Below are 25,203 nucleotides of genomic sequence, written 5' to 3'. Positions count from 1 at the left end.
TTTACGGTGAAAACTGAACATGAAATTTTACCGTAAATCAGTAGAGTTTTACCGTAAAGACCAACAATATATCCTTTCCACCGTAAATTACGGTAGAACCGTAAATTACGGTGGATAGTGGGCGATCCTGATTCATGTAAAATGTTGTTTTAAGGTATTATTTTTTTATGATTTTCAATTTTTTCGATTTTTTTATGTTTTTTTAATTTTTTCAAAAACTTGTAAAAATTACCCTACCCCCTCAAAAATCCCGTGTTGTCCTCAACACAATGTTAGAGTAATTCGTGACCCGAACATCCCCACACTTGTTTCAAACACGGAGTTCGAGGAACTATGACAATTGTGCAAATTATACAAAACAAAACAAAACAAAATACTACTATGTACACTACCAAACCTGGGCCTCTCATGGTTGTTCCTCATCGACTGGGCGTAAGATGTAGCCCGCTTTGTCAAGCTCCAAGTTGTTGATGTCATTCCCCTCCAAGTACGGCTTCAAGCGGTGACCGTTCACCGTTTGTTGTTTCAATGTTTGCTCGTCTTGGATGTCTACATCACCAAATCTCCCAACTCTCCGAATGACATACGGACCCATCCATTTGCTTTTAAGCTTGCCCGCGAACATCTTCAACCTTGAGTTATACAACCAAACTTTTTGCCCCACTTCGAATGTTTTCTTTCTCAATTTCGCATCATGCACTTTCTTGAGTTTATCTTTATAGGCCGATGCACATTCGTACGCCTCATCTCGAATCTCTTCTATCTCGCTCAACTGCAACTTTCTCAACTTACCCGCCTCATCATAATCCGCGTTGACCGTCTTGATCGCCCAATGTGCCCGATGCGCCAACTCCATTGGCAAGTGACAACCCTTACCATACACCATCCGGTAAGGCGTTGTGCCAATAGGAGTCTTGTAGGCCGTTCGGTATGCCCACAATGCATCGTCTAACTTGCTCGACTAATCCTTTCTATCCGTTCTTACCATCTTCATGAGAATCTCTTTGATTTGACGGTTGGACACTTCGACTTGTCCACTTGTTTGCGGATGGTAAGGTGTGGCAACTCGGTGGTTCACGCTATACCTTTTCAATAATTTCCCGAAGTTGAAGTTCTTGAAATGCGAACCACCATCACTTATAATAACCCGCGGGATTCCAAAGCGAGAAAAGATGTTGGATTGAACAAATTTACAAACAACCGAATGGTCGTTTGTGCGTGTTGCAATTGCTTCAATCCACTTCGAGACATAATCAACCGCTACCAAAATGTATAGAAAGCCATTCGAATTCGGGAAGGGACCCATAAAATCTATACCCCATACATCAAATATCTCCACAACCAAGATTGGTTGTAATGGCATCTCATCCCTCTTCGATATGCTACCCATCTTTTGGCAATTTATACAGTTTCTGGCGAATTCAATTGCATCCTTGAAAATGGTGGGCCAATAAAAACCACATGAAAGAACCCATAGCCTGTTTTGTGCCCACTAAAATGACCCCCACATGCGGACGAATGGGCATGGGTCAAAATTTCTAACACTTCTGTTTCGGGCACGCACCTTCGTATAACTTGATCCGGTCCAATCTTGAAGAGATCCGGTTCATCCCAAATGTATTGCTTCACTTGAACCATGAATTGTTGTCGACGCTTTTTGGTCCAATGACTTGGGATGGCACCCGTGGCTAAGTAATTGACATAATGAGCATACCACGGTGCAACGAAAGTGGAAACGGCTAAAAGTTGCTCGTCGGGAAAACTTTCATTAATTTCACTCACATCATCGGTCCCTTCCACCGGAATCCGAGACAAGTGATCCGCTACTACATTCTCACTTCCCTTTTTATCTCGGATTTCTAGATCGAACTCTTGTAATAATAAGACCCACCGAATCAAACGAGGCTTCGCGTCTTTTTTCTCCATCAAGTACCGGACCGCACTATGATCCGAATAAACCACTACTTTGCTCCCCCAAATATACGAGCGAAACTTATCCAAAGCATACACCACCGCTAGTAATTCCTTCTCGGTTGTGGTGTAGTTAAGTTGCGCTTCGGATAAAGTTTTGCTTGCATAGTAAATAACCACCGGCTTTCTATCAACCCGTTGACCCAAAACTGCACCAATAGTGGTGTCGCTTGCATCACACATTATCTCGAACGGCTTTGACCAATCCGGTGGTTGCAAAATAGGAGCCTTGACCAAGTGTTCCTTCAAAACAGTGAAAGCTTGCATACACTCGTTAGTAAAATCATATGGGACATCTTTCAATAACAAGTTGCATAAGAGTTTGGTGATAACACTAAAACCCTTAATGAAATGTTTATAAAAACCCGCGTGTCCCAAGAATGACCTTACACCCTTAACATTTTTCGGAGGTGGCAAAGATGATATTACCCGTATTTTTGCCTTATCCACCTCCATCCCCCCTTCAGAAATCACATGACCCAACACAATGCCCTCTTGCACCATGAAATGACTTTTCTCCCAACTTAGCACTAGATTTTTCTCAACGCACCTTTTTAAAACCTTTTGTAATTCGTTGAGGCAAGCATCAAAAGTAGTGCCAAAAATGGAGAAGTCATCCATAAATACTTCGAGCGACTCTCCAACCATGTCCGAGAATATACTCATCATACATCGTTGGAAAGTTGCCGGAGCATTGCACAAGCCAAATGGCATTCGCCGAAAGGCAAAGGTGCCATATGGACAAGTGAAGGTGGTCTTGTGTTGGTCATCCGGGTGTATGGCGATTTGGTTGTAACCCGAATACCCATCCAAAAAACAGTAGTATTTTTGACCCGACAGTTTTTCAATAATTTGATCAATGAATGGTAGCGGAAAATGATCCTTTGAAGTGGCGGCATTCAATTTTCGGTAGTCAATACATATACGCCACCCGGTAACTGGTCGGGTGGCAATTTGTTCACCACTTTCATCCTTGACTACTTGAATGCCGGCCTTCTTAGGCACAACTTGGGTGGGACTCACCCAAGCACTATCCGAAATTGGATAAATAATTCCCGCATCCAACCATTTAATTACCTCTTTTTTAACTACCTCCCGTAGGTTCGGATTCAATCGCCTTTGAGCCTCTCGTGTCGGCTTTGCATCTTCAGTGGTAATGATTTTATGCATGACAATGGATGGACTAATTCCTTTGAGGTCGGCAATCGTCCACCCAATAGCTCCCTTGTTCTCTTTTAAGACCTCCATCAATGCTTGCTCTTGTGCCAACTCCAAATTAGAGGCAATAATGACCGGTAAGGTGTCATTATCCCCTAAAAACACATACTTCAAGTGGCTAGGCAAGTCTTTGAGCTCCAACTTTGGTGGTTCCTCTAAGGATGGTTTCGTACCCGAATCAATCTCCACTGGTAGACCCTCGAACTGGTGGGTCCATGGTGGCCTACCTTCTTTCAACGCCATCGCATCTTGTGCTTCCTCTTCAACCCGGAGTGCATAAGCATGTACCTGTTCAGAAAAATCACACAGGCAAATATCCAAACCATCCTCCTCATACTCATGCGGGTTGCATCCATCAACTATATCTGCCATGAAACACTCATCAACACCGTTAGCATTAGAATTGTTAGTAAAAACATTCAAACGCATTTTTCTATTTCCAAAAGCCATATCAACTGTACCAAATCTACAATCAATAATAGCATGTGCGGTGCTTAAAAACGACCGACCCAAAATTATATTTTGTTGTTGCTTAGGGTCCGCCGATGAGTAATCCAAGACTAAAAAGTCAACTGGGTAGTAAAACTCATCAATTTTGACAATTACGTTTTGGACCATACCCCGAGGTAACTTATGAGACAAATCGGCCAACACAACCGTTGTCTCCACCCTTGCTAACGGACCAAAGTCATATTGGTCATATAAGCCCCCCGGTAGAATACTAACTCCGGCTCCAAGATCTAGCAACGCCTTAGCCATTTGAAAATTTCCAACGTGTATATTAATCAATGGCGTGCCCGGATCTTGGAGCTTAGGAGGAAGCTCCCCATTCAAAACCGCACTCACTTGCCCGGTTAAATCCACCCGCTTAGGCACTTTCTTTTTGTTTTGCCTTTTTTGTGTACATAACTCTTTTAAGAATTTTGCATAAGCGGGGACTTGTTTTATTGCATCGAGAAGTGGGAGATTTATTTTCACTTGTTTAAACATGTCCCACATCTCCTCTTTTTGAGGACCTCTCGACACAATAAAATTTTTCTTTCCCGGGTCAAGTAAAGCCGATGGAAACGGGACTTGACTCGGTTCACCCTCAACTTTTTCATTCTTTTCGTTTTCACCCAAACCCGGTTTTTTAACAATTGTTTCTGTTGGTTTAACCGGTGAAACTTCATCATCACTTTCATTACCCGTAACATCCTCAACTACCCCCTCAACCAATTCGGGTGACAAATTGGCTTTAAATTCTTTTCCACTCCTTTAAACACTAACATGATTAATATTAACATTACCTCGTGACGAACCATGCGAAGGGTTTACCTTAGTATCGCTTGGAAGTTGACCCTTGCCTTTCTTCAATTCCGCCACATCGGTTGCTAATTGACCCATTTGGGTTGTTAGTGATTGGATGCTTTTGTCACGAACCTCATCCTTTTGCATTCGCACTTCATCAAGTTGGTTCCGTTTTTGCATCTCCATTTGCATACTCTTTAGCATCTCCATCATCTCGTTTCCACCCGAAGAACCCCCTTGTTCTTGACCCGTTTGGTATTGTTTTTGATAGCCTTGGTTATTTCCGCCTCGGTACCCACCTTGGTTATTGTAAGATTGGCGTGAACCAAAGTTACCTTGGCTACCTTGAAAATTTGGGTTTGCTTGATTTGAAGGGTTCCCATATCTAAAATTCGGGTGGTTCCTCAACCCGGGGTGGTAAGTATTAGAGTTCATGTTGTTGTAACTCCTACCACCTCCTCCTTGACCTTGACCTTGAACCGCATGGACCTCCTCATATTGCCCTTCCAACATCCCTTGGCAATTTTCAGCCGCATGACCTATTTCATTACACAAAGCACAAACATCATAAATTTGGTTAGTGGTTTGAACATTACCATCATCTATGGCGTGCACTTGAGGTCGGGTAGTGGTCGGTCGGGCTCTTCTTGAAGCTTGAGCTTTCCTCTTTGATGTAGTTGCCATGCTTTCCAAGAACTCCCAATCATCGTTCTCATAATTTGTTCCAAAAGTCCCACCGGTAATAGACATCAAATCACATGCATCTTCGGCACTCAACCCCTCGTGGAAGGCATTCATCAACTCCCACAATTCAATTCCATGATGAGGGTAATTTTTAATCATCATATTGAAACGCTCGAATGCCTCGTGAAACATCTCACCATGTTGTTGTTGGAAGCTTCTCAACCCCTTTCTTGCATCGTTGGTCTTTTGGGCGGTGTAAAACTCATCCAAGAAAGTTTGTTGCATCTCCCCCCATGTATATATGGATGCCGAAGGTAACGTGTAAAACCATTTCTTCGCCTTATCTTCCAAAGAAAATTGGAATAATACCAATTTGATATCGTCGGCCAAAAACCCTTGACTCCCAAGAGTGTTGCAAATCGAGTCATAAGCCTCTAAATGAAAGTAAGGCTCCTCCGTTGCCAACCCCTTGTACTTTGGTAAACTTTGCAAAGAGTTGGTTCTTACTTCAAATGTTCGCCCTTGATCATTATGAGGAATGACTACCGGTGAAGGGTTTTGAGTGATTACCGGCCGAAAATGTGCTTCGATGCCCCTCACATTTTCTCTAAGGTGTCTCCTTGGTACACCATACCTACCTCTTGGAATAATAGGACCATTTGGCCTTGGCACTTGCCCTTGTGGTGCGATTGGTTGTTGAAACTGTTGTTGTCGCATTGGTGGGCGTTGAGGTGGCCTTTGGAATTGTTGTTGTACATGTTGTGGCCGGACTTGTTGCAATGGGATAGGTTGTTGCATTGGTGGTCCTTGTGGTCTTTGCCGAATGTGTTGTGGTATGAGTTGTTGTTGTGGCATCCCACCAACACTTGTCATCCCTTGAGATTGACTTTGCACATACCCAAACTCCCCTTGATCACCATAACCTCCATAAACGTAACCATCATCATCATACCCCTCAAAATCTTCAAACCCCTCATCATAACCATCTCCTTGAATTCCCGAAGTTTGCCCAAATGGGATGGTCGAATACTGAAAACCCGATTGTTGTGGTCTAAAGGATGAAGTAGTATGCACAATAGTTGAATTTGGTGCAATTGTGAAGGTGGATGATGATTGACCCGTAGTTGGGGGAAAGAAGTGGGATAATGGTGGGATTGTGGTGGATGGGTTATAGGTAAAGGTGGGTTCAACTTGGGTAGTGATTGGTTGGGTGACATTGGATGGTGTGAATTCAGCGGTGGTGTTAGGTAATGTGGTGTTTGGTGATGGTTGGGTGGAAGTAGGTATAAAGGATGAAGTCGTTTAACCCGTTGTAGGTGGAATTTGTGAATCAGCCATGATGTTTCTCGGTGTGATGGGTGAAGTGGGTGAAGTGGGTGAACCAATGATCTTGTTTTCTCGTACTAAAACTCTGTTTTGTCTTAGCGTTCTTTCAATTTCCGGATCAAACGATAGCGGTGATGACCTGTGAGAGCCTCTAGTATGCATACACCTGAAGTACCTGCACACTAAAACACAACCAGCGTAAACCCGAAAATAACAAAACAAAACTATTAAACTAACACACGTTGCGCACTACTCCCCGGCAACGGCGCCAAAATTTGACGTGATGTCGTGGTCACTATCAAATTTAATCCCCAAAACAACTATAGATAGTGGTAAGAGGGTATCGAACTCAGGGAGTATGTGGAAGGTATGTCGGTTGTATAGCTTTGTACTTAAACTACTATTAAACTAAAATTGCAGAATTTAAAATTCAGGAGTTGGATTGTTGTTTTAGAAAACTAAATTAAAAACTAATTTCAAATCAAATGTCGGTTGTAAAACAGATTAGGAGAGAACAATGACCATCTTAGGTTTCAGTTTCTTTAAACAATTGTGTGTAATTCCAACTAGAAAGAGTTACATAGACATAACTCGTGTATAGATAATTGAAGTGATAAAAGGGAACAAAGTACTCGGATTAAATAAACGCGAGGTTGTTTCCCGATGACCAATTAATCAATAACCAACCCTATCCCTTCCCGTGATATCTCGATTGCCAACGGCACCAAGAACGTACGATTAAGACTAGAAATTGCAATATCGATTAACAAGTTACAAGCAATCAAACATACACCATGATATTCAAGCAATGCAAGTTATCATTCTAGAAATTCAGAAATAAACACACAAAAGTTCAAAAGAAACCTTCACCTAAGATGATCACCGAAAAGTTTAGCCGGACATAGTTTGGTGAATCATCATACCAACAAATCTAATGTTCATAGGAATCATAAACACAAACCGAAAGTTAGAAATTGTTCAAAACCAAGCAAGCACAGCCAAATTCGCCCCTAGTGAGTTCCAAAACCGTCCAATGATGAGAACACTTGAAAAGACATCATAAAACTGCTTAAATGAGGCAGTTACACTTTGGATCGCAGCCGCCACCGTAAATTACGGTTCCACCGTAATTTACGGTGGACTTGATTTGTTTATGGTGGCAAGAGACTGATTTACGGTGGCCACCATTTGATTCTCAGGTCCACCGTAAATTACGGTGAAACCGTAATTTACGGTAGTGACCTGAATGTTCTTCTTTGTTTCATCTCTTGTTCCACGCTCAACCCATTCATCTCCAAACCCTCCAAAGCTGCATTGAATCCATCTTTTAACTCCCGAACCGCACCTGAAACATAAGCAATAGTAGTTATCTAATTCAAGATAATTACACGATTAAGTGAAGGATTATTTCGTCTTTTAACATAATTAAGGGTTGTCCAACGGACCACCCGTCAGGTAGCGGCGGGGATGAGTGACCAATGGGCGGCGGATAGCAAGGACGTTCCAATTTTGAAGTTTGACGATAGAGGTTAGTTATTTCCTCAATTTCTTTGATTTCTTGTTTCGTAACTTGTGCTTATTTATGTAATTTGACGTGTAGAGGTGCATCTGTACCAAGCTGCCTTCCCCACTTTTGGTGGGTCTGTGGGTGTGTGCCCACTTAGGGCTGGAGAAGAATACTGGTATGACCAGATTAAAGGTCATTTTATGTATACAGTTGCTAATGCTTTCGCCGATCCACCTACTGCAACCGAAGGTGCGCATATACCTAACCCTCGACCTCTACGTGCTTTGACTTCTGCTGGGAAAGAGATTGTTTATTTTTCCAGCGAGGAGTCTGTCGGATCTTCCAATGGAGAGTTAAGTTCCTGGTCTACCATCTTTGCAGGTGTGCTGCCCGACTTGGGTGTTAACCCGGAAGAAAAGAAGAAGAAGCCAAAGAAGAAGAAGATTATCACCATCGATGCTGATGTGACTAGCAGGAAGGGTGGAAGTAGCCGCGCAACCGCTGGTGTTGCTGATAAAGGTACCCCCCGCCTTCGTCAAAGTAAGTTAGAAGATTACGTTATTATCAGTGACTTATTTGAAGGTTTATCGCGCGTAGGCGAGAAGAAGACAGGAGCTGCTGGTTCAAAGAGCTCAGGGAGCGCGGGTTCTCGCAACCCTGATGCTGGGCCACTCCATCTTCTTTCGCGCATGAAGAAGAAGAGGACGAAGATGAAGTAGAGGAGGAGGAAGAACCGGCTGTGAAGTTGATCAGGAAAAGGAGCAGGGAGGCTGCGGTTAGTGCTTCTGTGATGTCAAAGCCTGGTGGAGTCCCTCTGATCGGAAAAAAGAGCAACTTGCGCTCTTTTTACAGATTTTCTCCTGGTTCGCTTCTTGGATCTTACTTTTACGTTCCTTTGTCAACTGTCTTTAACACTTTATTTTTGCAGAGGCCAAAAAGAAGACCCCTGAAAAGAAAGGTGTTGTCATCACAGAACCCTCTGAGCCGGCGCATAAAAGGCTCAAGGTCACCAAGGTTACCATAAAACCCATTCAAGGGTACTGAGTCTGAGAAGGAGAAGCCAAAGGCTGGCGAGAAGCCTGTTGATAAGGAGAAGGAGATGGAGAAAAAGGGAGCTGCTGACAAGCCTCTTACTGAACCCAAGGAGACCAAGGTTACTGCTACCACTCTTCCTGAAAAGGCGCAGGGTCCGGAGGTGAAGAAACTGATTAAACCTTTGTCAGCTGATGCCCCCGTTCAAACTACTCAAGTAACTTCTACTGGGGGGTCTGGTTCGACCGTTGATAAGGAGAAAACTGCTGCTGCTGGTGACGCGAGCTCTGGTGGTCCTGGAGGTTTTGTGCCGCAATCTCCCATCGGTCCAAAAGATACTATTGGTGATTTGTATTACAAGACGTATACCGAGGGGTTGCGCGGCAACGCTCCACACCAAGCTCCCTGGGTCTGAATCAGAAAGACACGTTCAAGGATTTCTCAGCATGTCGAGAATGGTTCTTAAATTCTTTCACTCCTGGCGAAGTGAATCGCCAAAGGGCGCGAACCCATGATGGGCTGTACCAAGCCTACGTTGTTGGAGAAGCCAACACTCGCACCGCCAATCACCAGATCGTGCGGGAATGGCGCACAATGGTCAAGGAACGGGCTGATTGGGAGAAGTATCGTGACCGCCTGGTGAAAGAAGTGAAGGATTATGAGAATGCTAAGGCTGCCTTTGTTGAGGAAAAGGCGAAGTTTGAATCTGATAGGAAATCAGAAGAGTGGGGTCGTGAAGGCCTTCGCGGTAAACTTCGTGCAGTTGAGGAGCTATTGTCCAAGGAACGTGCTGAGTTCAAGAAAATATGTGAAAAGGACAACCAGCGCGCGTATGCGGCTCGCAACAAGATTACCGAGCTTGAGGGTAAGGTTGTGGAACTGACTGGGAAGGTTGAAGATGCGCAAGCGGCGAAGGAGAATGCTGAGGTTTGGGAAACGTTTGCCCTTTCTCCCTTTGTGCTTTGTTTGTATAATTTGTCTGAGTCTTTTACCCTTTGTAAGTTGAGCTGGCTGAGGTGAAGGCGCAGCTGTCAGGAAAAGACAAGGATCTAATCACCAAGGATGTCGAGATTGCCGAGTTAAAACGTCGCCTACGAGAGCAGGTTGACAAAAGTGAGTCCTTGGAGATCGATCTTGAAGCTGAAAAATCGAAAGCTGCTTCTGCTGAGGAAGCCAGGCAAAAGGCGAGGAGGCGCGTGCCATAAGTTCGTCTGCCCTGAATGTGGCGCAGAATAACTATGCTGAGGTCCAGGGCATTGTTGACACGGTGGCCTCGGAGGCTGAATGGATGCGTGGCAGGGGATTAGTGCTGGTATTGTTCTCTTTTTAATTTAGGTTTTATTTAGTAAAGCCAGTTTCTCATTCGTTTCTTTTGCTGTAGATGGCCAACTCAATTTTGAATGCTGGGGAATTGGATGGGATTGTTGCTGCTCTCATAGATGCCTCGCGCGCGGTTGGTCACTGTGGAGGTTATCTGGAATGTGCGCAGCATGTTGAGGAGGTGTTCGGGCAGGAGTTTGACACAAGTCACTGTTCGGTGACTGATGAAGCTAATGCGGAGTTGGCTCGTGCTGAAAATGCATACGATCATCTAGCGCTACCTGTGATGGACTTGGTCGCAAAAGCTTTAGATCATGATGACTGGTGCCATCGTCTTAAGGCTTTTCTGGACCCACCAGAGATGGTTGATTTATCTGATGAGGAGGAGCTGGCGGGCGATGGTGGTGATGGTGATGGTGCCGGTGACCAACATGAAGATAACAAACATGACGACGATGGTGACGGTCACGAATGAATAGATAGGCTTTCGTGCCTTGTAGTGTGTTTCTAGGTTTTAATCGTTGTAATATATTGCGCAGTCGCACTTATTTTGGATTGAATCGATGATGGTTTTTCTTCTATGTAATCGTTGCGCGTTTGCGCTTGTTAAATATAATGTTTTGTGTTTGCTTTCCTTGTCCAGTTACAATTATTGCATTGTTGCTAGAAACTTTGGTTAAGTTAGCGCGAATGAATGTAAGTGTGACTCTTGTGCGAGTATCATTGCCCGGACTCGCGCTATGTTCGCGGAGGACCTTGGAGGCATAACTTAAGAGCTCGTAATTTACTGAAGTGTTTTCGTGCTAATCAAAAGTTTAACATGCATTTGTAACGTAGAAGTCATCATAACATAAGGCATATGCTTTCATTGATTTGAGAAACAGGCGCTTAGGCCAACGTACATCATAAACAAGGAGGGCGTTTAGCCAACATAGAAATCAGAAAAGGCGCGTGGCTGATGTGTGTAAAATGCAACATATAAATTACATCAAATAAGGCATAAAACTAACCCTTTTTGAGTACTAATGTTGGAAAAAGAGTGTTTTTGTCTTCCTTTTGTATTTTCAGGATGAAATGAGCTCAAATTCACAAAAGAAGCAAAAAGACAGCTAATTCTAACATAAATACAAGAAAAGGAACAAAAGTGGATTGCCCGAACCCTCAACGGCATCCTCCCAAGCAGAGAAGAGAAAACAGAAGACTGAACACGCCCCGTGTCCAGCCAGCACGGGGCCGTGCCCAAGAAGCAGCAGAAAAGACAAACCTATAGAAGCTTCTATTGCCCACCACGGGGCCGTGTCCAGTGAGCACGGGGGCGTGGCGAAAGTACAGCAGGCGCATTAATTGTAATTGCGAATTACAATTAATAAAGAGAGAGAGTGTCAGACGGGCACGGGGGCGTGTCCAGCGGACACGGGGCCGTGCCCAGCCTTCTGTTCAGCCTATAAATAGGAGTGCTTGGTTTCATTTCAACTCATCCCTTGGCACACAACCTCTCTCACACTTCATCCACCACCCACCACCACCATAACACCATCATCCACCACCATCATCCATTGTCCATCATAGAGTGTGTGAGTCGTCTCGGGATCCAAGATTGATTGTAAGAGTTCTTGACAATCAAGGCCATGTTTGCCTAAGTCTCTTACATCACTTGGTGAAGACAAGTGTTTAGTATAATACTTTTTATTTTTAATCTTTTGCACTTTTTATTTGGTTTTGTATTAATGACTTTAATAACTAGTTGCTTATGTTGAAGGTGATCTTTCCTTATCGTTTGTCCGTGGTGTCTTGGCATTATTTTACTGTCTATATAAAATAAAAGATTTTCACCATTCATATCTCCACAGTCTATATGGAGGTATGTTGGCTACCTGGTCGGGGGTTAAGGGAACGGTTTGGTAAGGGTCTTGCCCTTGTTCAGCGTTTAGAGGTCCTGCAAGGGACCTGGGTCAATTTTAGTAGGATCTCCTTCAATACCCATAGGTATTGGATGGCGGGGATCTAAACTCTTTGACCCCCTCATAAGTTAACTACTATTAATACTATAACCCGGCTATTTAGGACTGTATCCCTGCTGACTCAGACTACTTAGCCGAGGGTAACGTCACCGCCAAAAGCGGGGCCTACCACAATTCGCATTAATAACTTAATTCATTATCTTCCAATAATCCAACCCTTTAGGATTGTATCCTTGCTGACTCAAACTACTGGGTTGAGGGTAACGTCGCCTTCAAAAGAGGGGCCTACTACAATAACTAAGATAATCTCTTAAACAAGTGCAAAAGTGCGAAAATAATCAAAGGTTATACTAATACACGAGTCGGATCCAAGTGATTCATCTTGTCTATCTGTTTTTATTTTATTTTTATTTTTCAGCATTTAGTTAGTTTTTATTTTCTTAGTTTAAAAATCTTTTCTAACTTTTTGATTTGATTAGACGTTGAGGATAAACCGGTACTAAAAGCTCTTGTGTCCTTGGGCGACCTCGGTATCTTACCAACACTATACTACGTCCACGATGGGTGTACTTGCCCATATGTGTGTTTAGTGTTAGTAAATATCGTGTTTTATAAATTTAAAACTTGGCTAAAGGTGTAAAAAGGGCTTAAATATACATTAAAAATATATAACACCTCACACACATCAAGTTTTTGGCGCCGTTGCCGGGGACACAAGGATTTTAAGAAAGCTTAAAATCGCCGGCCTAATCAGTTTTTCAAAACCTTTTTAAAACGCGCGCACGTTTTTCTGCATTTTAGTTTAGTTTGCATTTACAGTAGCCTGAACACGGGGCCGTGCTCGTTGAACACGCCCCCGTGCTGCATATTTTTAGTTAGATACCCAGATACAGAGTCTGAACACGGGGTCGTGCTCACTGAACACGCCCCCGTGCTCAACGTGACCAGTAACTTTAATTAAAACGCCCAGATACAGACCCTGAACACGGGGCCGTGTTCACTGAACATGGGGCCGTGTTCACTGAACATGGGGCCGTGTCCAGCTTCTGTCTCCGTCTTTATTTTTGTTTTCTGGTCCCGAGACTCAGTTGTGGTCTGCTGAGTGATTCTTATGGATCAATACTCAGGAGGTTACAACTACACCTATGATGAGGATGATTATAGGGGTAATTATTGCACTAATTGTCGTAACACACGCTCGGTTCAATATAATAACTCATATCAACCATCCAATTCATACAACCATTATGAGGAGCCCAGGTACGAACCATCAACTTCATACACACCATATGAAGACCAAAGGTATGAACCTCCTCCCTCATACTCATATTTCGATGAACCAAGGTATGAATCTTCATACTCATACTTTGAAGATTCAAGATATGAGCCACCACCTTCATACTCTTATTATGAGGAACCATGGCATGAACAACCCACCTCATATGAGTACTATGAAGAACAAAGTTCGACCCTTATCCATCATATACTTACAATGAAGAACAATGGTGTGAACCATCTACTTCATATGAGTATTATGAGGAGCCAAGGATCGAACAACCGGATTCAAGCTTTGAGGATCCCAATTCTTTTTCTCTCACCGAAGTAACCAATAGGATATTAGAACACATTAAAACTATCGAACATTGCATAAAAGAATCTCGCGCAAGGGAAGAGGAGTCCCGCGCAAGAGAAGAATTAAATTGCAATAATAACGTAAAGATAGTTGAAAATGTAAAAATGGAAGAACAAGAAAGTGAAAAACCGACACATGAGTTAAACAACGAAAAAGGTGAGTCCAATAATGTTAAAATTCAAGAAGAGTCTAATTTTGATGAAATTAACCTCTTGCCACCTACTTTCAAAAATCATTGTTTAGTAACCCCTCATGCCAAGTTTTTAAAAGAGTTAAACACTAGTGCTAAAATCAAAGAAATGGTAAGTGTTAAGTTAACTAATGATCAAACCTCGCTAATAAAAGAAGATCCTTTTGAAATTAACATTACACCGGTTCCATGTTTCTTTCAAAATTCATTTATTAGTAATATCACCATTGATAAAGATCTTTGTGTTAACATAATGCCTAACTACATTTTTGAAAAATTAAGTATTAGTGATTTTGTTCCACTTCAAATACCCATTTTTCTATCCGATCGGAAAGTGCTAAAATCAATCGGTGTAGTTGAAGATGTTTTGGTTCAAACAAATCAAATGGTAATCCCAACCGACTTTGTCATCCTCGATGACGCTCCTTTAGTCTTGGGAAAACCTTTTGTACAAACTCATAAAGCTTTGAAAAACCGGAAATTCAACAATCTACCTCTTCAGTTAGGGGCATTCAAAAGGAGCATAGATCTTGAGCGTTCAATGAAATATCCTTTTGGCAATAATGACCCCCTAATTGAAGATGAAGCTGAACCACCCGATACAACTAAAGAAGATGACCACTTTGTTGAAGAAGAAATCGCCATAGAACAAACTTTTAAGGTTCTTGATCTAGATGAGCCACAAAATAAGGTGTCTTCTAAAGACCCACCCATTGAGCTCAATGAACTTCCTAAAGGTTTGGAATATGCTTTTCTAGACAAAGATGGTAGTTTACCTGTAATTATTTCTTCTAAATTAAGTAACAAAGAAAAAGAGAAATTAGTTAATCTTCTTAAAAAACACAAAAACGCGATCGCTTGGAAGCTTGTAGATATTAAAGGAATAAGTCCTTCCATGTGCACGCACAAAATTTTAATGAATGATGACTACAAAACAGTAATTCAACCACAACGAAGAGTAAATCCCAATGTATAAGAAGTGGTTAAAAATGAAGTCATCAAGCTACTTGACGCTGGACTAATCTGTCCTATCTCCGATAGTCCGTGGGTGAGTCCCGTCCAAGTAGTCCCAAAGAAAGGAGGTATGACGGTAGTAACTAATGAGAAAAATGAACTAATACCAACAAGGACCGTCACAGGATGGAGAGTTTGTATAGATTATAGACGATCAAATGAAGCAACAAGGAAAGACCACTTTCCTTTGCCCTTCATTGATCAAATGTTAGAACGACTATCCGGTCATAAATTTTATTGTTTCTTAGATGGTTTTTCAGGTTACTTTCAAATACCGATAGCACCAGAAGACCAAGAGAAAACAACTTTCACATGCCCCTACGGAACTTTCGCCTATCGACGCATGCCATTCGGTCTATGTAATGCACCTGCAACATTCAAACGTTGTATGGTAGCCATTTTCCATGATATGATAGAAAAGACAATGGAAGTCTTCATGGACGACTTTTCTATCTTTGGAGACTCATATGACCAATGCCTCGATAATCTTGAACGAATGCTATCCCGATGTGAGGAAACTAACCTCGCCCTTAACTGGGAAAAATGCCATTTCATGGTAACGGAGGGAATAGTACTCGGTCACAAAATCTCAAGCGAAGGAATGGAAGTCGATCGAGCAAAAATAGAAACTATTTCTCGATTACCTCCACCATCCTCCGTTAGAGCAATCAGAAGTTTCTTAGGGCATGCCGGATTTTATAGAAGGTTTATCAAGGACTTTTCAAAGATTTCGAGACCTCTAATGAAATTACTTGAAAAAGATGCACCTTTCATCTTTGACAAGGAATGCAATCAAGCATTTCTAACCCTTAAGGAAATGCTAGTCAATGCACCTATCATGATAGCGCCTGATTGGAAATTCCCTTTCAAAATCATGTGTGATGCAAGTGACTTTGCCGTTGGAGCAGTCTTGGGACAAAGAAAAGAGAAGCATTTCCACCCAATTTATTATGCTAGTAAAACGCTTAACGATACACAAGAAAATTACACAACTACAGAAAAAGAATTACTAGCCGTGGTGTTTGCTTTTGATAAATTCCGTTCTTACCTTGTTCTTTCTAAAACTGTAGTCTATACAGACCATGCAGCTATCAGGTACCTCTTTAAGAAACAAGACGCAAAACCCTGTTTGATCAGATGGATTCTACTCCTCCAAGAATTCGACATCGAAATCAAGGACAAAAGAGGAGCAGAAAACACTGCTGCAGATCATCTTTCACGCCTAGAAGACCCAGCTTTGGAAGCGACCAGGGATGAGCAAATCAACGAAAAATTTCCCACAGAGTCCTTGGAGGTGATGGAGAGTAGACAAGAACCACGGTATGCCGACTATGCTAATTATCTAGCAAGCGGTATAGTTACCAAAGGATGGCCGCATCACCAAAGAAAGAAATTCTTTGCTAATGTAAAGCATTACTTTTGGGAAGACCCTTTTCTTTTCGAAATGTGTGCCGACCAGCTCATCCGAAGGTGCGTCCATGGTAATGAAGCACGAAGAATTCTCCGTCACTGTCATGAAGGTCCATACGGAGGACATCATGGTGCCGCTAGTACCGCACGGAAGGTATTTGATTCAGGATTTTATTGGCCAACCATTTACAAGGATGCACAAAACCTTGTAAAGACATGTGATGCTTGCCAAAGATCAGGTAATATTTCTTCCAAAAACGAAATGCCTCAAAACGGCATTCTCGTTTGTGAAATTTTTGATGTGTGGGGACTCGATTTTATGGGACCTTTCCCACCGTCAAAAGGAAACAAATATATACTTGTGGCAGTCGATTATTTGTCTAAATGGGCGGAGGCCGAAGCTCTTCCAACAAATGATGGAAGAGTAGTGGTAAAATTTCTGAAAAAATTATTTTCTCGTTTTGGGACACCAAAAGCTTTGATCAGTGATAGAGATACCCATTTTTGCAATCATCAACTGGAAAAAATATTGACAAGGTATGGGGTCTATCACCGGGTCTCAACGGCGTATCACCCTCAAACAAATGGGCAAGCCGAAGTGACTAACCGAGGTTTAAAACGAATACTTGAAAAAACCGTAGGACTAAATAAAAAGGAATGGACCGACAAATTAGACGATGCTTTATGGTCCTTTCGAACTGCTTATAAAACCACTATAGGCACAACCCCATATAAGCTCGTCTATGGAAAAAGCTGTCACTTGCCAGTAGAAATAGCTCACCGAGCCTACTGGCAATAAAAAATGTAAACTTAGACTTAGAAACTGCCGGTAAAAATCGATTTTGTCAAATGAACGAATTAGACGAATTAAGGAACTATGCATATTCTAACTCCGAAATTTATAAAGAAAGAATGAAAAATTTACATGATAAATACATTAAGTCTAATGAATTTCGGGTAGGAGATCAAGTTCTATTGTTTAATTCACGACTTTGATTATTTCCTGGAAAACTAAAATCTAGGTGGTCAAGACCTTTTTCTGTCACCCATGTTTTTCCTCACGGTGCAGTAGAAATTAAAGCTCGAAATGGGATACCATTTAAAGTCAATGGCCAACGGCTGAAACCCTACCGAGGATCCATTGAGGATGAAGAAGAGGAGATCTCGCTTCAAACGGTTGACGAATGAAAAGCATCCATATCATACCCGACATGTTACGAACGAGTGAGTATACATCAAGAACCGGTAAGTCTTCTAACCAATTTTCGGAAAAAGGGGCATGCACACGAGCACACAAAAAAAATTAATTTTTGCTCGGCACGAGGCCGTGTCCGCTGGACACGAGGCTGTGTCGAGGCAACTGTCGGGATAAAACCCTCTTTTCATAACAGTTACCTCATTCCACACGCCCCGTTTTGCCGAAAACGCTCTGGTTCCAGGCGATTTTCCGCAGATTTTCGACGTCACTCCCACGTTTAACAACATCAAGGTATGATTCTATCATCATCAGTAATTAGATTAGTTATTTGCATGTAGTTAAACATCAAAAATTTGGGAAAAAATCTAGGGTTCTTCAAGTTCATCCGGATCGAACTTCAAATTTTTGATGCAATCTGTTAGTAGTAGTTTAGATTAGTGTAGTAGGGAGTAAATATACATGTATTGTTGATAGATTCGTCCGATTTCTGACTAAAACCTCAAACCCTTGTTTTTGAACCGAAAAAGATGAAATTGGAAGGGTAAACGGTTTGTTTTGGAAAAAACGACACTTAGGGTTTCATTTTCAGGGGCAACCGCAACTACTTGGCTAAAAATTTTCAGGTTTTCGGAACCGGGACGAAAAATGAAGTTTTTGGGTTACAGACGCCTGGACACGGGGCCATGCCCGCTGAACACGGGGCCGTGTCCAGCCTACTGTTTGCAGTTTCTTTAAGAATTTCTTTGTTTCGTACTAACTGTTGGTGTATTCTTTCAGATGGCAAAGTTCACAAGGTTCAATGCAAGCGAACTCGATGCTAGGGCAAGATATGAAATACTTCAAACAAGACCCGAGGAGTACCCTAGGCGAGCATGCACAGACCTGTTAACCATGGTGAACCAGCTAGACCGATTCAACAACATCGTGACAGGGCCACTAGCAGTTGCTTTGAACACTCGGCTTCGGTCGGTGCATCAATGCACCATGGAGTTTTACAGTACTTTCACTTTCAATTCGAGGTGTGACCCGTTTGACAATGAAGGGGTCGCATTCCGGTGTGGCGGGACAAAGTACTCGATCTCCATGGCACAGTTTGGAGCTATAATAGGACTGTATGGTGAAGAAGAATCGGGAAATGAGGAAAACACCGGGGGATTACGAGACTTGGATGAGAATGAACGTCAAGCCGCATGGGCCCAAATCGGTGAAGGAATCTACAACCCTAGCAGCACCAAGAGTACCAAACTGAGGGACCCGCTATACCGCTACATTCACAGGCTCCTCACCTACTCGCTAAACCAGCGTCACGCCAGTAGTGGCGTTGTTGGGTTGAAAGATTTGGTTGTCCTTCATTGCATCCACAACCGAAAGCCTCTCGATGTTCCATATCTCCTGTTACGAAACATGCATCTCAATCGCCTTGCTCGCGCTCCAACACCTATCTTCTTTGGGGGATGGGTGTACCATCTTTTCAAGCATTTCACGAGCATTCCAAGGTCCTTTGAAAGAAGTCCATGGTCGGGACGAGTTGATTACCATATTTGCCGAGCCATGAACTTACTTTATGAGGCGGAAGACAGGACGGTGAGTTTCCAAAGAGCACAAGGCTATGCATGGAATCCGCAGGAGGCCCTAGTTCTTCACGCACCACCTCCCCACTACCAATACCAACCCCATGGCGATCCGGGTCAATCCTCCTCACAAGGAGGCGGTTTTCCTAACTTTCAAAGCTTACATGATCTTTTGCAGGAAAACCTCATGTGTACCAGGAACACCTACAACCTCGCCAACAACACATACCACCGGGTTGGAGCTGTTAACATCAATGATATACAAGACGATATCAGCAGCATCCGGGAGTATATGGCGGGCCATGGGGATGGAGGTGAGGATAGCGATGAAGACATGGAGTAGGAGGTTTGAAGGAACAAGGAGCGGGTTGATGGTGAGCCCACAGGTTTAAGTACCCTTTTCTATCAAACAATTTATGGCCTGCGTGCCAAATGTTGAACAATTTACTTTCCTTGACTACTTTTAATTTCCGTTTTATTTTTCTTTTACTTTATGCTTGAAGACAATTAACTATGGTAATGTAGGATGTTTATGTTTCTTGGTGTGGTATTAAGTGATGAAACAGGTACAAACCAAGGCTTGGGGTGCTAAACCTTAGCACTTATAGGCCCAAAATGGAGAAACCGGGGGAAGAAACCTGTTTTTCAGGCTTACAGACTGTCCACACGGGGACGTGTCCAGCCGACACGCCCCTGTGTTCAACTCCCAGACCTGCTGTTTGGTTACTGTCCTGCAAAATTTTTGCCAGACACAGGGCCGTGTCTAACCAACACGCCCCCATGTTCACCTTCTGTAAGTTTTCGTTACTGGCAGTTCACCACGGGGTCGTGTCCAGCGGACACGGGGCCGTGTCCAGGCTGCCAGTAACATAAATCTTTGTTTTTTGTAACACCACATTACACATCCAATCAACCTAAAAATTTATTTTTGGGACACATTGAGGACAATGTGTAATTTAAGTGTGGGGGGGAAGCTAACACCTCGAAATTTTGCAAGTCCTAACAACAAGCCTTACACAAAACTCTATTGGAACCGCTAAACACCCCAAATTTTTTCAAAAATTCTCATTTTTTTACTTGTCTAAAGTTTAAGTTAGGAATCCTAAGATTAATAAGGTTATATTTTTACAAATTTTACAACCGAGAGCGTCGTGATAACAAGAACCAACATAAGAAAATTATGAAACGGCATAACAAGCTTAGTTAAAATTTGATTATATATGCTCGATCACATAAAAACCCATTCCCACAAAAGTGAGTTTTGAGCCTTTATTGAGCATACAAATTCACATCTTTAGACTAAATGCTCATTTTTCGTTTCTTGTGTGAAATAGCCGCTTGGTTCTTACAACTCTAGAACTTGCCACGACGATTCATTCCCGGTCCTTACCAACTTAAACCCAAGTAAGTAAATGATGGAGGCATTAGGACTAACCATTTTTCTTTCTACACCATTATTTTTTATTTTTTTTACCACCTACCCAAAATCCCCCTAGTTAACCCCTTTGAGCCTAAACCTTTCATTTCTTTACCCTAAAACCCTTTTTACCCACAAAAAACCCTTTTTATTTTCACCATTTATTTTAGTAACAAGCTCGGTTTTTCGTAAGCTCATATTTTTTTTGTGATAAAAAAAAAAAGAATTTTGAATGATGAAGTTAAAAACAAACAAAGCTATGAAAACAAAAGCTTGTTTGGAGAAATACTTTAAAATAAAAAGTCACTAAAAACAAAGTGTTTTACGAAAACCGACGCTTTTTACGCTTTTCGCCCTTTTTCTAACCACTAACCCAACCACCCACCTTTAGCCCAAGCCTAACGCTTCACCCAAAAAGTCCTCTTGATATTTACAAAGGTATATAGTTAGCGCGAATGAATGTAAGTGTGACTCTTTTGCGAGTATCATTGCCCGGACTCGCGCTATGTTCGCGGAGGACCTTGGAGGCATAACTTAAGAGCTCGTAATTTACTGAAGTGTTTTCGTGCTAATCAAAAGTTTAACATGCATTTGTAACGTAGAAGTCATCATAACATAAGGCATATGCTTTCATTGATTTGAGAAACAGGCGCTTAGGCCAACGTACATTGTAAACAAGGAGGGCGTTTAGCCAACATAGAAATCAGAAAAGGCGCGTGGCTGATGTGTGTAAAATGCAACATATAAATTACATCAAATAAGGCATAAAACTAACCCTTTTTGAGTACTAAATGTTGGAAAAAGAGTGTTTTTGTCTTCCTTTTGTATTTTCAGGATGAAATGAGCTCAAATTCACAAAAGAAGCAAAAAGACAGCTAATTCTAACATAAATACAAGAAAAGGAACAAAAGTGGATTGCCCGAACCCTCAACGACATCCTCCCAAGCAGAGAAGAGAAAACAGAAGACTGAACACGCCCCGTGTCCAGCCAGCACGGGGCCGTGCCCAAGAAGCAGCAGAAAAGACAAACCTATAGAAGCTTCTATTGCCCACCACGGGGCCGTGTCCAGTGAGCACGGGGGCGTGGCGAAAGTACAGCAGGCGCATTAATTGTAATTGCGAATTACAATTAATAAAGAGAGAGAGTGTCAGACGGGCAAGGGGGCGTGTCCAGCGGACACGGGGCCGTGCCCAGCCTTCTGTTCAGCCTATAAATAGGAGTGCTTGGTTTCATTTCAACTCATCCCTTGGCACACCACCTCTCTCACACTTCATCCACCACCCACCACCACCATAACACCATCATCCACCACCATCATCCATTGTCCATCATAGAGTGTGTGAGTCGTCTCGGGATCCAAGATTGATCGTAAGAGTTCTTGACAATCAAGGCCATGTTTGCCTAAGTCTCTTACATCACTTGGTGAAGACAAGTGTTTAGTATAATACTTTTTATTTTTAATCTTTTGCACTTTTTATTTGGTTTTGTATTAATGACTTTAATAACTAGTTGCTTATGTTGAAGGTGATCTTTCCTTATCGTTTGTCCGTGGTGTCTTGGCATTATTTTAATGTCTATATAAAATAAAAGATTTTCACCATTCATATCTCCACGGTCTATATGGAGGTATGTTGGCTACCTGGTCGGGGGTTAAAGGAACGGTTTGGTAAGGGTCTTGCCCTTGTTCAGCGTTTAGAGGTCCTGCAAGGGACCTGGGTCAATTTTAGTAGGATCTCCTTCAATACCCATAGGTATTGGATGGCGGGGATCTAAACTCTTTGACCCCCTCATAAGTTAACTACTATTAATACTATAACCCGGCTATTTAGGACTGTATCCCTGCTGACTCAGACTACTTAGCCGAGGGTAACGTCACCGCCAAAAGCGGGGCCTACCACAATTCGCATTAATAACTTAATTCATTATCTTCCAATAATCCAACCCTTTAGGATTGTATCCTTGCTGACTCAAACTACTGGGTTGAGGGTAACGTCGCCTTCAAAAGAGGGGCCTACTACAATAACTAAGATAATCTCTTAAACAAGTGCAAAAGTGCGAAAATAATCAAAGGTTATACTAATACACGAGTCGGATCCAAGTGATTCATCTTGTCTATCTGTTTTTATTTTATTTTTATTTTTCAGCATTTAGTTAGTTTTTATTTTCTTAGTTTAAAAATCTTTTCTAACTTTTTGATTTGATTAGACGTTGAGGATAAACCGGTACTAAAAGCTCTTGTGTCCTTGGGCGACCTCGGTATCTTACCAACACTATACTACGTCCGCGATGGGTGCACTTGCCCATATATGTGTTTAGTGTATCGTGTTTTATAAATTTAAAACTTGGCTAAAGGTGTAAAAAGGGCTTAAATATACATTAAAAATATATAACACCTCACACACATCAGTGGCCAACATGAGAAATTAAAGGTGCAAGGCCAGGGGTAATTACATATATCACTTGCGCATTTGTTGCGCATTCCATGTGCGCGGGATGATGTATCCATCCAGACTACGCAACTTGTATGCCCCTTTCCCTAGCACTTCGTATACCAAGTATGGGCCCTCCCATTTGGGTGCTAGTTTTCCTGGCCGTTCAGCGTTTGAAGCTTCATTGTCTCTGAAGACGTATTCTCCCGGAGTGAAGGTACAAATGCGGACTCTCGCATTATAGTACCTTTCCAGTTATGTCTTGTACTTTGCTTCTTTAATACGCGCAATCTCTCGTCTTTCTTCTAATAGATCCAAGTCGAGACGGCGCTCTGCTTCATTATCGACCGTGTTGACTGCTGTCAAGCGCGGTGAGGGGAGTCCAACAACAGCTGGGATAACTGCCTCCGAACCGTATACTAGGCTAAAAGGAGTTTCGCCAGTGCTTGTTTTCGGCATGGTTCGGTGAGCCCACAGGATGCTTGGGAGCTCATCTACCCAACCTCTTCTCTTTGTGCCCAGTCAGGCTTTTATCCCCTCGACGATACTTTTGTTGACACTTTCCACCTGATCATTGCCTTGAGGATGCGCATCGGAGGAGAAAGTGTGCTCAATCTTCATTTCCTTCATCCAATTTTGAAGATCCTCGGAAGCAAAATTGGTACCATTGTCTGTGACAATTTTGAGTGGGAGACCAAATCTTCAAATGATGTGCTCCCAGATAAACTTGTGCACCATCATTGCAGTAGTTGAGGCGAGAGCTTTGGCCTCCACCCACTTAGTAAAATAATCAACGACCACGATTATGAACTTCACGACTCCCGGAGCATCAGGAAAAGGTCCCACCATATCAATTCCCCACTGCTGGAAAGGCCAAGCAGTGGATACAGGGATAAGATCGTTCTTCGGGCGCAGGGTTTTCGGGGAGTGTCTTTGGCATGAGTCACATTTGCGCAACTCCCTTAGAGCATCGACATGCATCTCTGGCCAGTAATAACCAGCATTCATAATCTTCGCGACAACCATGCGCGGGCCTGCATGGATGCCACAGATCCCTTCGTGAATCTTTCTAATCAAGTAATTCGCGTCTTGAGGGTCCACACAGCGCAATAAGGGCCCCAAGAAGGACTTTCGTTATAAAATACCACCATTCATCTCATAATGCAGGGCCTTGTTTTGAATCTTCCTTGCCTCTGCTTTGCTCTCCGGGAGTATTCCTTCTTGCAGATATTGAATTATAGGGGTCATCCAAGATGGCTGCCCTATTTCAATCACATTTACCTGGTGCAGCAGGACTGATGGATTTTTGAGTACTTCAATCCTTACATCTTTGGCGAGATGTTGAAAGGAAGTTGAAGCGAGCTTGCTCAAGGCGTCCGCTGGTTTGTCTTCGGAGCGATTGATATGGACTACCTTGTATGACTTGAATTGTTGTAGCAATTCTTTCGCCTGGTCCAAATATAAGGCCATAACTTCGCCTTTTGCATCATAAACTCCATTGATTTGACTGGCGATCAAAAGCGAGTCGACATGTGCTTGTAGATTTTGAGCCCCTATTTTTATGGCGAGACGTAAGCCTGCCAGGAATGCCTCATATTCCGCCTCATTGTTGGTGTTCTTGAAATTCAACTTGATGGCGTATGTAAATTCATGCTTCTCGGGGCTCACAAGGCGCAACCCTGCTCCTGCGCCGTCCTCATTTGATGCCCCATCAGTGTATAGTAACCACAACTCATTAGATGTGTCTTTCACGGGAGTCTCCACAATCTCGCAATCTTTGATTTTTTCCACTGGGATTTCTGTGACGAAATCCGCCAAGACTTGACCCTTGATGGCTGGGCACGGCCTATACAAGATGTTGTGCCCCCCGCCCCCCAGTTCGATCGCCCATTTTGCTAACCGCCCAGACGTCTCTGGTTTTTGCAATATTGTGCCGATGTGAAAGTTGGTAAGTACTGTGATTATGTGCCCTGTAAAGTATCTGCGCAGCCTTCTAGAAGCATGAAGCAGCGCCAGTACCAACTTTTCCAT

At 42.6% G+C, this 25,203-nt stretch overlaps 2 protein-coding genes and 1 non-coding gene across 3 annotated transcripts; 2 read left to right on the top strand and 1 right to left on the bottom strand.

The window, feature by feature from the left end:
- Positions 1-5,293: 5,293 nt before the first annotated feature.
- LOC118488595 lies at positions 5,294-5,399 on the top strand. The gene has a single exon (XR_004885139.1). It is a non-coding gene; the product is annotated as a small nucleolar RNA R71 (small nucleolar RNA).
- Positions 5,400-9,622: 4,223 nt separating this feature from the next.
- On the top strand, positions 9,623-10,233 carry LOC110900432 (filamin-A-interacting protein 1-like). Its single transcript, XM_022147322.1, has 2 exons — positions 9,623-9,955; positions 10,036-10,233. Exons 1-2 carry the CDS (start codon positions 9,623-9,625, stop codon positions 10,231-10,233), a joined length of 531 nt encoding a protein of 176 aa, XP_022003014.1.
- Positions 10,234-23,874: 13,641 nt separating this feature from the next.
- On the bottom strand, positions 23,875-25,203 carry LOC110900433. Its single transcript, XM_022147323.1, has 2 exons — positions 24,318-25,203; positions 23,875-24,206 (listed from the first exon to the last, which is right to left on the bottom strand). Exons 1-2 carry the CDS (start codon positions 25,201-25,203, stop codon positions 23,875-23,877), a joined length of 1,218 nt encoding a protein of 405 aa, XP_022003015.1.

The sequence above is a fragment of the Helianthus annuus genome, chromosome 16 (genome assembly GCF_002127325.2).
Source record: "Helianthus annuus cultivar XRQ/B chromosome 16, HanXRQr2.0-SUNRISE, whole genome shotgun sequence".
Classification (NCBI taxonomy): Eukaryota; Viridiplantae; Streptophyta; class Magnoliopsida; order Asterales; family Asteraceae; genus Helianthus; species Helianthus annuus.
Note: the sequence above shows the minus strand (reverse complement) of the source record. Positions and strands in the feature narration are given on the sequence as shown.

Coding starts and splice junctions, on each gene's coding strand:
- LOC110900432 (XM_022147322.1), top strand. CDS start 9,623: ATGGTCAAGGAACGGGCTGATTGGGAGAAGTATCGTGACCGCCTGGTG. Junction 9,956..10,035: donor CGGCGAAGGAGAATGCTGAG/GTTTGGGAAACG, acceptor TTGTAAGTTGAG/CTGGCTGAGGTGAAGGCGCA.
- LOC110900433 (XM_022147323.1), bottom strand. CDS start 25,203: ATGGAAAAGTTGGTACTGGCGCTGCTTCATGCTTCTAGAAGGCTGCGC. Junction 24,207..24,317: donor GCATTATGAGATGAATGGTG/GTATTTTATAAC, acceptor GCATCCATGCAG/GCCCGCGCATGGTTGTCGCG.